Source organism: Palaemon carinicauda, chromosome 37 (genome assembly GCF_036898095.1).
Source record: "Palaemon carinicauda isolate YSFRI2023 chromosome 37, ASM3689809v2, whole genome shotgun sequence".
NCBI classification, from domain to species: domain Eukaryota; kingdom Metazoa; phylum Arthropoda; class Malacostraca; order Decapoda; family Palaemonidae; genus Palaemon; species Palaemon carinicauda.
In genome coordinates, this window is record NC_090761.1 from 36,215,168 (window position 1) to 36,229,099 (window position 13,932).

The 13,932-nt window shown below is 33.1% G+C and overlaps 1 protein-coding gene across 1 annotated transcript in view; it reads right to left on the reverse strand.

Annotated features, from left to right (window-relative positions):
* LOC137629569 (hemolymph clottable protein-like) overlaps nucleotides 1-13,932 on the reverse strand; it is a 46,222-nt gene that overhangs the window by 9,378 nt on the left and 22,912 nt on the right. The window contains exons 19-30 of the mRNA XM_068361006.1: nucleotides 13,798-13,891; nucleotides 12,099-12,247; nucleotides 8,184-8,266; nucleotides 6,704-6,884; nucleotides 6,237-6,359; nucleotides 5,950-6,047; nucleotides 4,895-5,004; nucleotides 4,150-4,304; nucleotides 3,587-3,656; nucleotides 2,541-2,719; nucleotides 1,953-2,099; nucleotides 1,404-1,550 (exon numbers count right to left, since the gene is read on the reverse strand). Coding sequence (XP_068217107.1) covers nucleotides 1,404-1,550; nucleotides 1,953-2,099; nucleotides 2,541-2,719; nucleotides 3,587-3,656; nucleotides 4,150-4,304; nucleotides 4,895-5,004; nucleotides 5,950-6,047; nucleotides 6,237-6,359; nucleotides 6,704-6,884; nucleotides 8,184-8,266; nucleotides 12,099-12,247; nucleotides 13,798-13,891 — 1,536 coding nt within the window. The remainder of the gene's footprint in view (nucleotides 1-1,403; nucleotides 1,551-1,952; nucleotides 2,100-2,540; nucleotides 2,720-3,586; nucleotides 3,657-4,149; nucleotides 4,305-4,894; nucleotides 5,005-5,949; nucleotides 6,048-6,236; nucleotides 6,360-6,703; nucleotides 6,885-8,183; nucleotides 8,267-12,098; nucleotides 12,248-13,797; nucleotides 13,892-13,932) is intronic.

Here is a 13,932-nt window from a genome sequence, read left to right on the forward strand (position 1 = left end):
ACAAACTATAATTGTTACGCTAAACAAGGTAAAAATATGAATACTCATTGCGATTTATTATCAAATTATTACAAAATGGCTTAAGTAGAACCTCAAAAACTTTTCTTAAACTATTTATTGGTTAAAATCCTGTAGAAAACAAAGCAAGGTAAAGTTAACGAGATATGAAAGGGGGCGTGAGGGGACGAAAGGAGCAAATGAAAAAGCTCTGGAAGAAGCAATACAGTTGGTGTTCACAAAAACAATGCAGAGATCATTTATTAATATCGACAGTTAGCTTCGTCGACGCGTGCTGTAAACAAGAGAAATGTTTTTCGGATCAAGAAACATAAGATATGTCACAATCATGTACAGTTTCGATTTAACATCTCTCTCTCTCTCTCTGACAACTGCCTTACTTAGGCTCGCTTCACAATAGCGGTTTGATAACGAGCGGTTTTGTTCGAGCGGAATAGATATCAAGATTAATGAAGCCTTCACACACCACCCGCGCGGAAGAATTTCCGCTCGGCAGTGATTTTTTAGCCGCGTGCACTGCTAACCCGTACGGTTCCAGTATAACGTCTTTTAGAAACTACAAGGTCGTGGTAGGTAGTAGAGGTAGTAGTTTTGCCAGGGCACCAGCCACCCGTTGAAATACTACCGCTAGAGAGTTATTGGATCCTATGACTGGCCAGACTACTACATTGGATCCCTTTCTCCAGTTACGGCTAATTTTTTCTTTGCCTATACATATACCGAATAGATTGGCCTATTCTTTTCACATTCCTCTGTCCTCATACACCTGATAACAGACATTACCAAACAATTTCTCTTTACTCAAAGGGTTAACTACTGTAATGTAACTTTTCAGTGGCTACTTTCCTCTAGGTAAGGGTAGAAGAGACGCTTTAGCTATGGTAAGCAGCTCTTCTAGGAGAAGGACACTCCAAAATCAAACCATTGTTCTCTAGTCTTGGGCAGTGGCATAGCCCCTGTACCATGGTCTTTCACTGTCTTGGGTTAGAGTTCTCTTGCTTGAGGGTACACTCGGGCATGCTGTTCTGTCTTGTTTCTCTTCCTCTTGTTTTTATGAAGTTTTTATAATTTATATATGATAGACCTGATTTGATATTGCTAATGATCTTAAAATGTTTTATTTTGAATATCATTACTTTCCTTGTAGTTTATTTATTTCCTTATTTCCTTTCCTATTTTTTTCTGTTGGAGCCCTTGGGCTTGTAGCATCATACTTTTCAAACTAGGGCAGTAGCTTAGACAGTAATAATAATAATAATAATAATAATAATAATAATAATAATCCGCTCGTGTGAAGACACGCCTTCTAACGAGCGAAAATTTTCCCTCGCGAACAAAATCCTCTTGTGTGAAGCAACTTACGTAAACGGAAACTTTTGTCTTACCTCCTTCCAATGAGCTTTGATATGTATGTTATCGTAGAGAGGCGATGTTATGACGTCAATAGGTAGATGGGTTGACCATGGACCACAGTCATCAGCTAGCAGTTTTCTGGCCAGATTCAGTTGCTGTGGGCTCACATCGAGCGTGCCCTGAGTAAGACAGTGTTGGTGTTGGTTGAATGACCAGAAACAAAACCGAGAAAATTGATTTGATATAATCTGTTGAAATCAACAAATTGCCATTTTTCTCTTTTTATCTGTTTCTCGGACATAGAGATGTATATATACAAATATATAATATATATAGATATATATATATATATATATATATATATATATATATATATATATATATATATATATATATATATAGCTATCTATCAGTACATAGTTTGTATATTGTTGCCTTAAAACCTTGGTTAAAAAAAATAGATGATTCGTTTTAATGCATTTATGTATTTGAAATACAATTGTATAATTTGAAGTATAGCATAATTCTAGTCTGTAACATGATCTCAGGGTAGAACTCTTAATTAATGAAAAAGAACTTACCTCAATTTCCAAACCTGCCGGCACATCGCACTGAAGCCCTCCATCAAGAGTGATTTTTAGGGAGGAAGCGAAATCTGCTCCTAATACATCGTCGGCTGATGCAAATGGAAGGAAGCGAGGCTTGACCATCTGGATGTTCAAACATGTCTGTGGAATAGTAATAATAATAACTATAAAGCTAATGATAGTAGTAGAAATATCATATTTAACACGAAAAGGAGACAAATGATTAGCAACAGCCATCACCAGCACTATCATTAGCAATGACATCAACGGCAATCATTAAATTGGAATAGAATAACGTTTATCATCGAGAAATAAAATCATTCTTTTTTTTTTTTTTTCAAAAACAGCCCCATTATTAATTACAACAGCAATAACATTTTTTTTATTAATATAACCCATAACATCTAGCAATGACTGATATGGTTAATACTAACGTTAACAGGAAATGTATTTATGATACCAGCAATAGGACTGACTGTGGTATACTGCATGACATGCAAATAAAAATTTACCTAATGTCTCTAAAAGTAACTCTGTAACGATCAATACTTTACAAGATGAAGAATAAGTATAATAGACTACCGTTTCAGTTTCCCCTAGAGATCCTTCAGGAACGTCCTTGATCCAGGCGAATTGGAACTTATTGTCGACTTGAGAGGAAGACTTGCTTGTCGCCCAAGAAAGAAGAGCTGCATACTTCCTGTTTTCGGTTCCTTCCAAGTCGATGTCGAGGCTCAAGGTCTTAACGTAGCCTCCTGATACTGCAGTTGAAAAATTAAGTTCCAAAGTTAGTTTATATTTGCACAATTAACAAATTAAGTATTACCCCACTGAGTTATCTCCTGAGCAGCTGGAGGATTTGGCAACTGAATGGAGAAACGAATGATTATCGCAGAATGACAGGAATCTTTGAAATATCTGCATTAAACCGTGATGATAAAGCACACATCAAACTTCCTAGTTGACGATAATCGAATGATGATTTAACTTCTTAAAATATGTTTGCTTAGTAAAATTTAACTATTGCATAATGTATTCTTCCATCATGAGATCTATTTTCTAAACCAAGAAGAAAATCTTCTCTCCTAGGATATGATGGTGGTCCATTGGCTATGATATTTTTGTCAAATAATACGGCCCTTGCTAAGTTTAAGATACCATTTCCTACAATACATAAATCAAGCAATACTGATGTATTCACTGTAAGATACTCGACAAGGTGCAAGTGAGATATATCGGTTCTAAATAAAATGAATACTAAAGTCACTATCTACTCCATACACTACCTTCAATGTTCATATATCGACTAACAGTACATTTCTGTATGTAAATATTTTCAACTTGATAAACGACTGTTTTCTGTTTACAGGGGCTATAATCTATATTTCATCGTAGCTATTGTTAGTCGCAAGTATGAGGAGGAATAAAAAAATCATATTAATCTACATAAATAAATGTACAAGTTAATCATAAATAAATAAGTAGCGAATCAAAACCATGAAAGCAAAACTGAAAAACGTAGTATCAATTCAGCTAAGTGAGAATAAGCAGGGAAACAATATAGCTTTAATACCAGTTGATGAGGATTTTACAAGTCATCATGAGAGATTTATAGCCTTGTTTCTTACCTCCAAGAATCTTCTCTTGATATCGTGCTATTCTTTGGCTGCTACGACTTTCCTCTTCAGCACCAAAGTCCTTCAAAGAGAAAATTGGAAGGCATTGTGGTGTTATGATGTTTTGGGTCATATAGATTTATTTCTTTGATAACAATAAAAAAAAACGGTAAGATATTCTCTGGCTATTTGTTATAAATGAAATAGCTCCAAACAATATGATAAGGCTTGAAGGCTGTATGCTAGGCTTTTATCTTTAAATGAATGCTAATTTTTCCGTTTAGTGAGTTACATTTCAGTGAAGATGTAAAATATATCCTGCTACTTGTATGAATGAAAGGGTAAATAATTGTATGAAATAAGTGTTGTGATAAGGTTTAGCTCTAACTAATTTTCATAAATCCAACTGATAGTTTGACTAGGTTTCAGAAAATAGAAAGATTTTGGGATATGAAATTCTTCAGTACAGTGACAAATCTGCATCAGATTCTGCATAGAAAACGAATGACAGAGAACTGTAAAAATAAATTAGTGCAATGGCAATTATATAAAAATATTCACACAAAGAACCCTACCTTGAGGTCGGAGGAAGAAGACTGAGAGAACTCTACATTGTCAATTCCAGAGGAAAACTGAGACATTTGAGAAAAGTCATAATCGTCAGCCCCTTGAGACGATTGGCCTGATGTAAGGTCACCCCTTTCCTGAACTTGGATCTTTTCCAATGACCCTATGGGAAAGGTTAAGAAATTTAGATGAGTTTTGTTGCTGAGCTGTCTTTATGACGTAGAACAGGGCCTTGTTCAGTGGAACGATCACATGGTCTTGACCTTAATATCATACACCAAACATTAGGATCATCTCTCTCTCTCTCTCTCTCTCTCTCTCTCTCTCTCTCTCTCTCTCTCTCTCTCTCTCTCTCTCTCTCTCCACACACACACACACACACACACACACACACACACACACACACACACACACACATATATATATATATATATATATATATATATATATATATATATATATATATAATATATATATATATATATATATATATATATATATATATATATATATATATATATATATATATATATAGATAGATAGATTTATGGTCTGCAGCCTAAAGTATATGGTTAAAATTCAATTTATGTTTTATTTAAGGCTTAGAATTTACATACCCCTTAATAAAAAACTACTCATAAATAATAGACAGTTACAATAGTGTCTTTGTAAAATATCTCAAATGGTTAAACGATTAATTATTTGAAATATGAAGTGTAGAAAATTTTGAAATGAAAACTGATCAATACTGACCATAGCTGAATACAAATGATGCGGACTTAGTTGTTGAAGCCTGAGGATCATGTACAACACGATACTCAAATGAATCCATAGAGGGATAGAACAAGTTGAATCCACCAGAACTGAAAAATAGAAAAAGACATAATGTAGCAAGTGTAGAGAGTAACATGATTACCAAACAGACAAAATGGCGAAAATGGCTGCTCTGATTTAATCTTGGAAGTTGGTAAACAAGGGGGTATCTTTGATAAATATTCTCTTAGGATATAAGAAGACTAATATCACTGCCAATTACATGCAATCATTCTGGTGACAAATATTTTGACTTTGGGTACAACAGCCTGATGTAGTTTTTTGGCTGAATAAAGTCCAAAAGGCCCCAATTGGTAATTAATTCCGTAATTCACATTATTTCGTCAAATATGTGATTGGGTAGGGTACACAATGAAAGCCTCTTACGTGATATTGATGAAAAAATATATTAAAATGCAAACTGAGTCAAACATGTATCACCATACCTATAAATCCTAATTGCCCCTTGATGTTAAAGCTGGTTGTGTATTTTGCTGATCAAAATGCGATTGTGACTGGACGGAGCTAGTTAACTGGATTGTATGGGATGGGGAGGGATGAGCGTGCTTTTCATTCAAAGACCACGGAAGAATAAATCAGTAGTAAACAACAAGAGCATACGGAGCAAGCACACTTACTAACATATTTCCCTAATTTTCAAAGGTAAAAAGATGTAGCATAAGTTTACGACATCCAAATAAAAAATTTAATTGTGACGGAGGTACCATCTATATACACGCTGTGACTCGCTAGTTACTAGGAACTAATCATATTCATATGTATTTCCTCCTAATTAATTAAGCATTTGTTACATTTACATTTCACCCATATTTCACACTTTCATTCCACGCCTAAGAATAGTCACATTTTGTGTAATTATATTTACAAGGCTTCAGTTCTTTTGAAAGCTTCTATTACTAATATACAAAACGGTTATGGGGCACACATAAAATAACTCATAAAAGTTCATGAAATATGAAAGAAAGTGGACGCACCTGAAGAGAGCTCGTTGACTGAATGGAAACTCAACATCACCATTCCATTCAGCCTCTAATTGTGTACCCAACCACGATGGAAGTATTTGTGACTTATACTGGAAAGAGAAAAGAAATAAGATAACATTTCAACCATTTCATACAATGTTGAGTACATTTTTGGGCTGACTTAAAATAAGTTAACATTATTTCAGGAATTGAGCATTTGCTTGGGTCCACTTAATTCATTGATTTCCAAATGATTACTTATTGTTTCCCAGTATAAACTAAAGACTTCTCTTACTTACCCTGTGTTGGCATTGGTCATATTTGCTGAGGTTGATAGTCTCTTCTTCTTCATAGTGAATGGCAGTTGGGAACGATCCATATTGAACCGTAGACTGATGGTTGTTACCTTGCATCACTGTGATCTAAGTTTCAGAATATTAGTAATTAAACAGAAACTCTTTGAATGGGTAAGTTAATCGCATGCACATTAATACTAAAGATCGAATGATGTCAGTATCAAAATAAGATTGAACCTGGCATGACTCGATAATACTTTCACCACTCTCAACAAGTATTATGAAAATAGAAGCCTGGTATTATTATTAAAAGAAGTCACTTGGTAGGCTTTATCTGTATTCAAAAAAAAAAAAAAAAAAAAAAAAAAAAAAAAAAAAAAAAAAAAAAAAAAAAAAAAAACATCAACAACAACAACGATGATTTCAAAACATTCCTGAAGAATAGACACCAGTAACCTCTCTTTACGTACTTTGGCATCTGACGAAGATGAAAATTTGAACTGGAGGTTCTTCTTTCGCCTGAGTTCTGCGTAGTAATACATCTGGAAGGGCAAGTGCGCGGATGCTACATTTTCAGATTTCGTTCCGACAGCGAACTTCTTCGACCATGGGACGAGCGTCTTCGTCTCGACTGTTTGACTCAAACTCAAGCTGGTGAATACAAATGAGAGCTCTATTACCTTCCGATAAACTTTATGATGAATGATGATGTTAGAAGTAACAAATGAAATAAATATCGATGAATGGGCAGGTCTGTAAGAATCGAGCTAAACTCAATCTCCTCCTTTTAATAATGGTTAAAATAAACTGAGGAATGACTGAATATTGGGGTAATTGTTTACATGTCATTTTTTTCAACTACAAAGAGAATAACTTTACTTCATATGAATCAAGAAAATGAAATTATATTAAATGATTGATTCAATGATTCCTTGTTTACTTTACTCTTAACGAAGTGACGATGCATAAAATGAAATAACTATTAACTCAGATGACACAAAACATTTTTTTTTCTGACTTTAAGTGTCAGTAACCGAAAAATAACGACGAGTTTGAAGTAATTTTTAATTGAAAATAAAGACAATCATTTGCTTGTTTTTCCCGTTCAGGTAAAATAAAATAAAAAAGAAGTCGTACAATAGAAGACAACTGTCTTGTGATAAGGACTCTTGAATGACTTCTTTTTAGAAGCTTTCTATTCTTGTTATTTTGTGTTCATGTTACTTAGATTTTACCAGAGTAAATAACTAACAGGAAAGAACAATAATCTCTTACGTGGAAAATAGAAGAGTTCGATACACATGAATACATTGACCAATAAATATGAATCATGCTCATGTGCCATAGCCTCTGTACTATATGGCTTGGGGGTACAATCAGGCACATTATCTTTTTCCTTCCTTCGTTTCCTCCACGGGCTATTTTTCTCTGTTGGAGCCCTTGGAATTATATGATCCTGGTTTTCCAACTAGGTTTGTAGCTTAGCTAATAATAATAATAATAATAATAATAATAATAATAATAATAATAATAATGTATGAAAAGCGATGGTAATGTGACACGTTTTTAGGTATCTTTTAGGTATTTCAACAAGTACAGTAGTCAGTATTGAACCTCAATGAACAAGCATGATTTGAATTTTATATCAACATCAAAAACTGTATTGTCCACAAAGGACCATATGTGATAGATTTTTTTTTAATTTTAGTAATATAGTGTTATGAAGAATATCGTAATTGATGCTGCAATTAAAATCTTGGTTACTATTGGTACTGCAACCACTATCTAACCAGGACTAACATCATTAGACCTACAGTGACAGTTTTCTTCTAATCAATTAAATCCCATTGTGTTTTCATTAGTGGAAAGGAAAGGAAAAATTACTTGAACTCTCACGAAATTAGTTATAATCTTTATAATTAGTTCTAAGATGACATAAAGAATACTCACTCTAGAACAAAGTTGTGGCTAAACAAAGAGATTCCCCCAGGCACGAATTCATTCTTCATCCAGATGGCACTTTGGATTGAATGCTGAAACACAAAAATCAAGGCAAACATATTAGGTGATGTTTGTCTAGTTTTAAGTGGCTGACTGAACGATTACGTAATTGCAGGTATTCTGCAAAATAATGAACATAGCCCTGAAAATTTAGCACAATTCTATAGTTAAGTCAAGATTCGAGTTGATATAAAAACAGCATTAGGGAAATTCCAACTTTCTTGCGTATTTCAGCACCCGAGTAAATAAAGTCACTCGACTAAATAAATGTAAAAGCAAATCCATGATGTTTATATTCAATTGTAGGGAGAATTGAATATTAAACGTCACAAAGTTCAAAAAGATGATTGATTTGATAAAAATTGTTTTCTTTGGTACTTCATAGTCAGATCTTATATGGTGTTTTACATAAATGACGAAGATTAATTATGAGTGTACATCATCATATGAGTAAAGGTAATGAAAATCGACATTCAATGATCATGAAATATATAGCACACACAAAAAACACACGTTTGAAGCTAATTCCTTAATCACAGTGAAGAACCCGAAACACTAGGCTTGGTGCATACCATACATACTGTACATGCAGACACATCTATCCATATATGCATACATACCAAGTATATACAGTATGTGTTATTATTTATGTTATTTCCTTTACATGTTCTCCTATATTCACAAACACTTCCATTTATTGATTCTTAAAATCTTCCATTCTTCACCTTCTCCTATCTCTTTATAGCTAAACCTGACTTAGAGTTCATCATTCCTTATTATCACACTTACCTTTATATCCATCTCAATAAATGTCTCCATCATCAGATACTTTCGACCACTCCTCTTCTCACTATCGTATCCAGAAACTAGCTTTTTCTTTATCAACACAAATTTCTCTTTCCCGAGGGAAGTTATGAACATTTCTCTTTAGAAATCAAATATTTTGACTTACACAATTCTAATTTACTCTAAAAACTTTGTAGCTACCTACAATGTCATCTTTTTCTGTGTTACCTTTTATCAACCACCTTCTGTGTAGTATATCAACAAGGCAAGTTTTCTTTAAAAGATAGAAATAAAGGTTTCTGTTATATATTTTTGCATTCCGGTACGTTAGCTGATTTTAATAGAAAAAAAAATTCTGCTGCATTCATATTTTCTCTACTCTCAACAGTCCCTGATATGTTCCTGATACTACAAGCACTGCCCTTACCTAGTTCTACATCTTTCAATTACCCTGCAAAATATCAACCCTTTTCCTTCCTAATGTTGCATACACTGTCACAAACACACACACACACACACACACACACACACACACACACATATATATATATATATATATATATATATATATATATATATATATATATATATATATATATATATATATATATATATGTATATATATATATATATATGCATGTATATATATATATATATATATATATATATGTATATATATATGCATGTATATATATATATATATATATATATATATATATATATATATATATATATATATATATATATATATATATATATATATAGACAAGAGAGAGTGAAGACTGTTAGGAAAATAGGTAACGGAAAGTATATGCGATACAGCATGACAGAAGCAAATACCCCATCAAGAGGTCAAGGCTATTCCGATATCTTGTTGATGACCAAGTATGTAGAGGTTCGAGAAACAGTCATACAAATTTGAATATTATCTGCATTATTATTATTTTTTTTTTTTTTTTTTTTTTTTTTTTTACGCACTGTAATCTGATTCCTGATTCAGTAGGCAAAGAATGAACTTGGAAGCGACTAATGCTAAATATTTTCTCCTAAGCTACTGGATAAATGAATATGAAATTGAAATAACAAAAATAATTTTTTTATCAAGGATTTACGTCAATGATATACATATAAGTCTAACACACCTCAGTACCTCATATCTCTTGTATTTTAAGTAAGAGCCTCAGAACAGATTAAACCACCAGTGCAATAAACACGACCAAAGTTGCGCAAAAAAAAGGGTTTACTTAATTGGTAGGCCTACTGGACTGTGTGGGTCCAGCAGGCGTTGTGAGAAGATCTGTGGGACCTTTGGTTTATTTCTACTAAACAGGAGACAAAAGGAAAAAGGCCAACTCCCAGGATGTGCACGTGGCCTTTAAAGACACTGGTAACAACATCATCATCTCGTCCTACGACCATTGACGCTAAGGACCTCGGTTAGAATTCGCTAGTCGTCTCTATATTGAGTTTTTAAATCAATACTTCTCCATTCATCATCTCTTACTTCACGCTTCATAGTCCTCAGCATTGTAGGCCTGGGTCTTCAAACTCTTCTAGCGCCTTGTGGAGCAATGTTAAAAGTTTTGTGAACTAATCTTTCTTGGGGAGTGCAAAGAGCATGCTCAAACCATCTCCATCTACCCCTCAACATGATCTAATCCACATATGGCAATCGAGTAATCTCTCTTATAGTTTACTTTCTAAACCGGTCCTGCCATAACTCCCAATATTCTTCTAAGGGTTCTGTTTTCAAATCTACAAAATCTGTTGGATATTGTTTCATTAGCATACCCTGATTTATGTCCATACAATGAAACCGATCTCACTAAGCTGATTTTTGTATGTAATTTCAGTGATTTGATTTCCAAATATTACTTAACCTAGCCATTGTCTGGTTTGCTTTTTTCTTCAATCTTTCATTAAACTCAAATTCTAAAGACCCTGTTAGAGATCATAGTTCCAAAATATTCACATGATTCTACCTTCTTAATCGTTTCTCCTTCCAATGATATTTCATCTTCCATTGCATATTCCGTACTCATCCTTTCTATCTTTCTTCAATTTATCTTGAGTCCAACCTCATGTGATATTTCATGCCTTCTGGTAAGCAGGCATTGCAAATTCTGCTAATAAGGACAGCGTCATCAGCGTACTCTAGGTCAGCTAATTTCCTATTACCAATCCAGTCCAATCCTTCTCCACCATCCCCAACTGTTTTATGCATTACATAATCCATGAGGAGGATAAACAATATGGGTGACAATACATCACCTTGGATTACTCCACTGTTTAATGGAAATTAATTTGATAGAACTCCACTAACATTAACTATGCACTTGTTATGCTCATGAACAGACTTAATCAAATTTACATATTTAAGAGGAACTCCATAATAGCGCAGGAGTGCCCACAAAATTGGCCGGTGCACACAATCAAAGTCTTTTTCATAGTCCAAAAATGCCAACAAAAGTGGATTTCTATATTCTACGCATTGTTGTACAACATGCCTCTGGTCAGCACAACTTCTACCTTTTCTAAATCCTGCTTGTTCATCTAGCAGCTTTTCATCAATCTTTCTCTCTCGTCTCTTTAAAATAAGCTTACTATACTGTATGTTTTCAGGATAACTGACGTAAGTGTGATGCCTCTGTAATTATTTTCACTAACACTCTTAACTCCCATTCATCAGATTTCGACTCTTCACACCACATTCTACAAAATAATCTCGTAATTATTCTAGGAGTCACTTCATTTTCGGCCGATATCATCTCATCAGTTATTTTATTGTATCCAGGGACTTTACATCTCTTGAGTTTTCTAATGATAGCTTCGACTTCAAACACACTGAATTCATTTATGGGCTCATCGAAGGTAACAATGTATAGAAAACGGTCAGAGAGAGAGAGAGAGAGAGAGAGAGAGAGAGAGAGAGAGAGAGAGAGAGAGAGAGAGAGAGAGAGCTGTTCTTAATAATAACGTCACTACTGATGACACATTAAAATAAACCACACATTTAAAAGAATTTACTAACTCTTCTCTTAACTCATTGTCTTCAGAATAAGGTAAAGACATTTTTACCTGAGTAATAAACGGAATCCCGAGATCGGTCGGCAGCGCCAGAGCGGACTCGGTGATTACGTTGAACTGTGGCTTAAATAGCAGACGGAATCGGAAAGGTTCAACAACTTCGAATAAGGAGGAGTACAAAGGGTCCCTTTCTGTGTTTACTGAAAGAAATATGATTGCGTTAGGTGTCAAAAGCGACCCAGTGGTTGATTCTAAATTTTGTATTCAGTATACCCACACACACACACACACACACACACACACACACACACACACACACACATATATATATATATATATATATATATATATATATATATATATATATATATATATATATATATACACACACACACAATGAAACAACAAATGCAGCGTTTCTAGTCCACTGCAGGACGATAGCCTCAGACATGTCCTTATTCATCTCTGGGGTTTGGTCATTTTTATCACCACGCTGGTCACTGAGGATTGGTGATGGTGGGAGATTTTAGTCTAATCAGTAACCTTAAACTAACCTAATATGGGTAGCCCTGACTAGTAGAGTATATATAAATACATAAACATACTTATTTGAAATATTTTTATATATGTACATATATACCATTAGTTTTCTCTTAGGCTACAAAAATATAAATCAATGACTTATTCATAAATTAGGAAGCTAAAATACTTTGCATTTTCAAGTTATATTTCTAAGTGTAACTAGAAGACTCGTTATCGAACTAAGTATTTGTGTATCAGATAAGGAATCAGTAGGTCAAATATATGCGGGGTTTTGAGGTGCTGCGCATGAATCAAAGTGATTGTAATTTCTTCTTCTTCTTCTTCTTATTATTATTATTATTATTATTATTATTATTATTATTATTATTATTATTATTATTATCATTATTATATTCTTTCAAACAATATACTATCCATATTGGTAAGTCTCCTCTAAAAATAATAAAGAAATGATTATAGTATAAAAAAAAATTCCCCACATAATAAAATATGGTAAGAGACAAAAATTTAGAGTAATAGTTACAACATCATCCAAATACTTTATTCATTTATTTGTTTCCTTTCCTCACCGGGCTATTTTTCCCTGTTGGAGGCCTTGGACTTATAGCACATTGCTTTTCCAACTAGGATTGTAGCCTAGTTTGTAATAATAATAATAATAATAATAATAATAATAATAATAATAATAATAATAATAAACATACAATTACAAAAAAAAAAATAAGGTCTACTGTGAATATAAACATATCGAGTTTATCAAAGGAAATATATAATTTGAAGGCAATGCGTTTTCTACTGTTTTGAATTAGGTTCTCTTGCATGCGGGTACATTCAGGCTCCCTATTCTATTTGTTTCCATAATTCCTTTCCTCGCTAGGCTATTTCCCCTGTTGGAACCATTGGGCTTATAACATCCTGCTCTTCCAACTAAGGGTTGTAGCTTAGTTAATAATAATAATAATAATAATAATAATAATAATAATAATAATAATAATAATACTAATGATAAAATAATAATAATAAAGATGATAATAACAACAATAATAATAATAATAATAATAATAATAATAATAATAATAATAATAATAAAGATAACGATAATAATAATAAAAATAATGATAATAATAATGATAATAATAAAATAATAATAATAATAATAATAATAATAATAATAATAATAATAATAATAATACACTCATAACCTTACCTTCCTCCACAAACAGAAACCAAGGAAGACTAGAGGTCGCCAGCATGATGTCTCTGACTGCCTCCTTCGTTGGGATTTGTAGATCGAGGTTTTCCTTCAAAAAAATTACAAAGCAAGAGTAAAGAAACTTTGTTC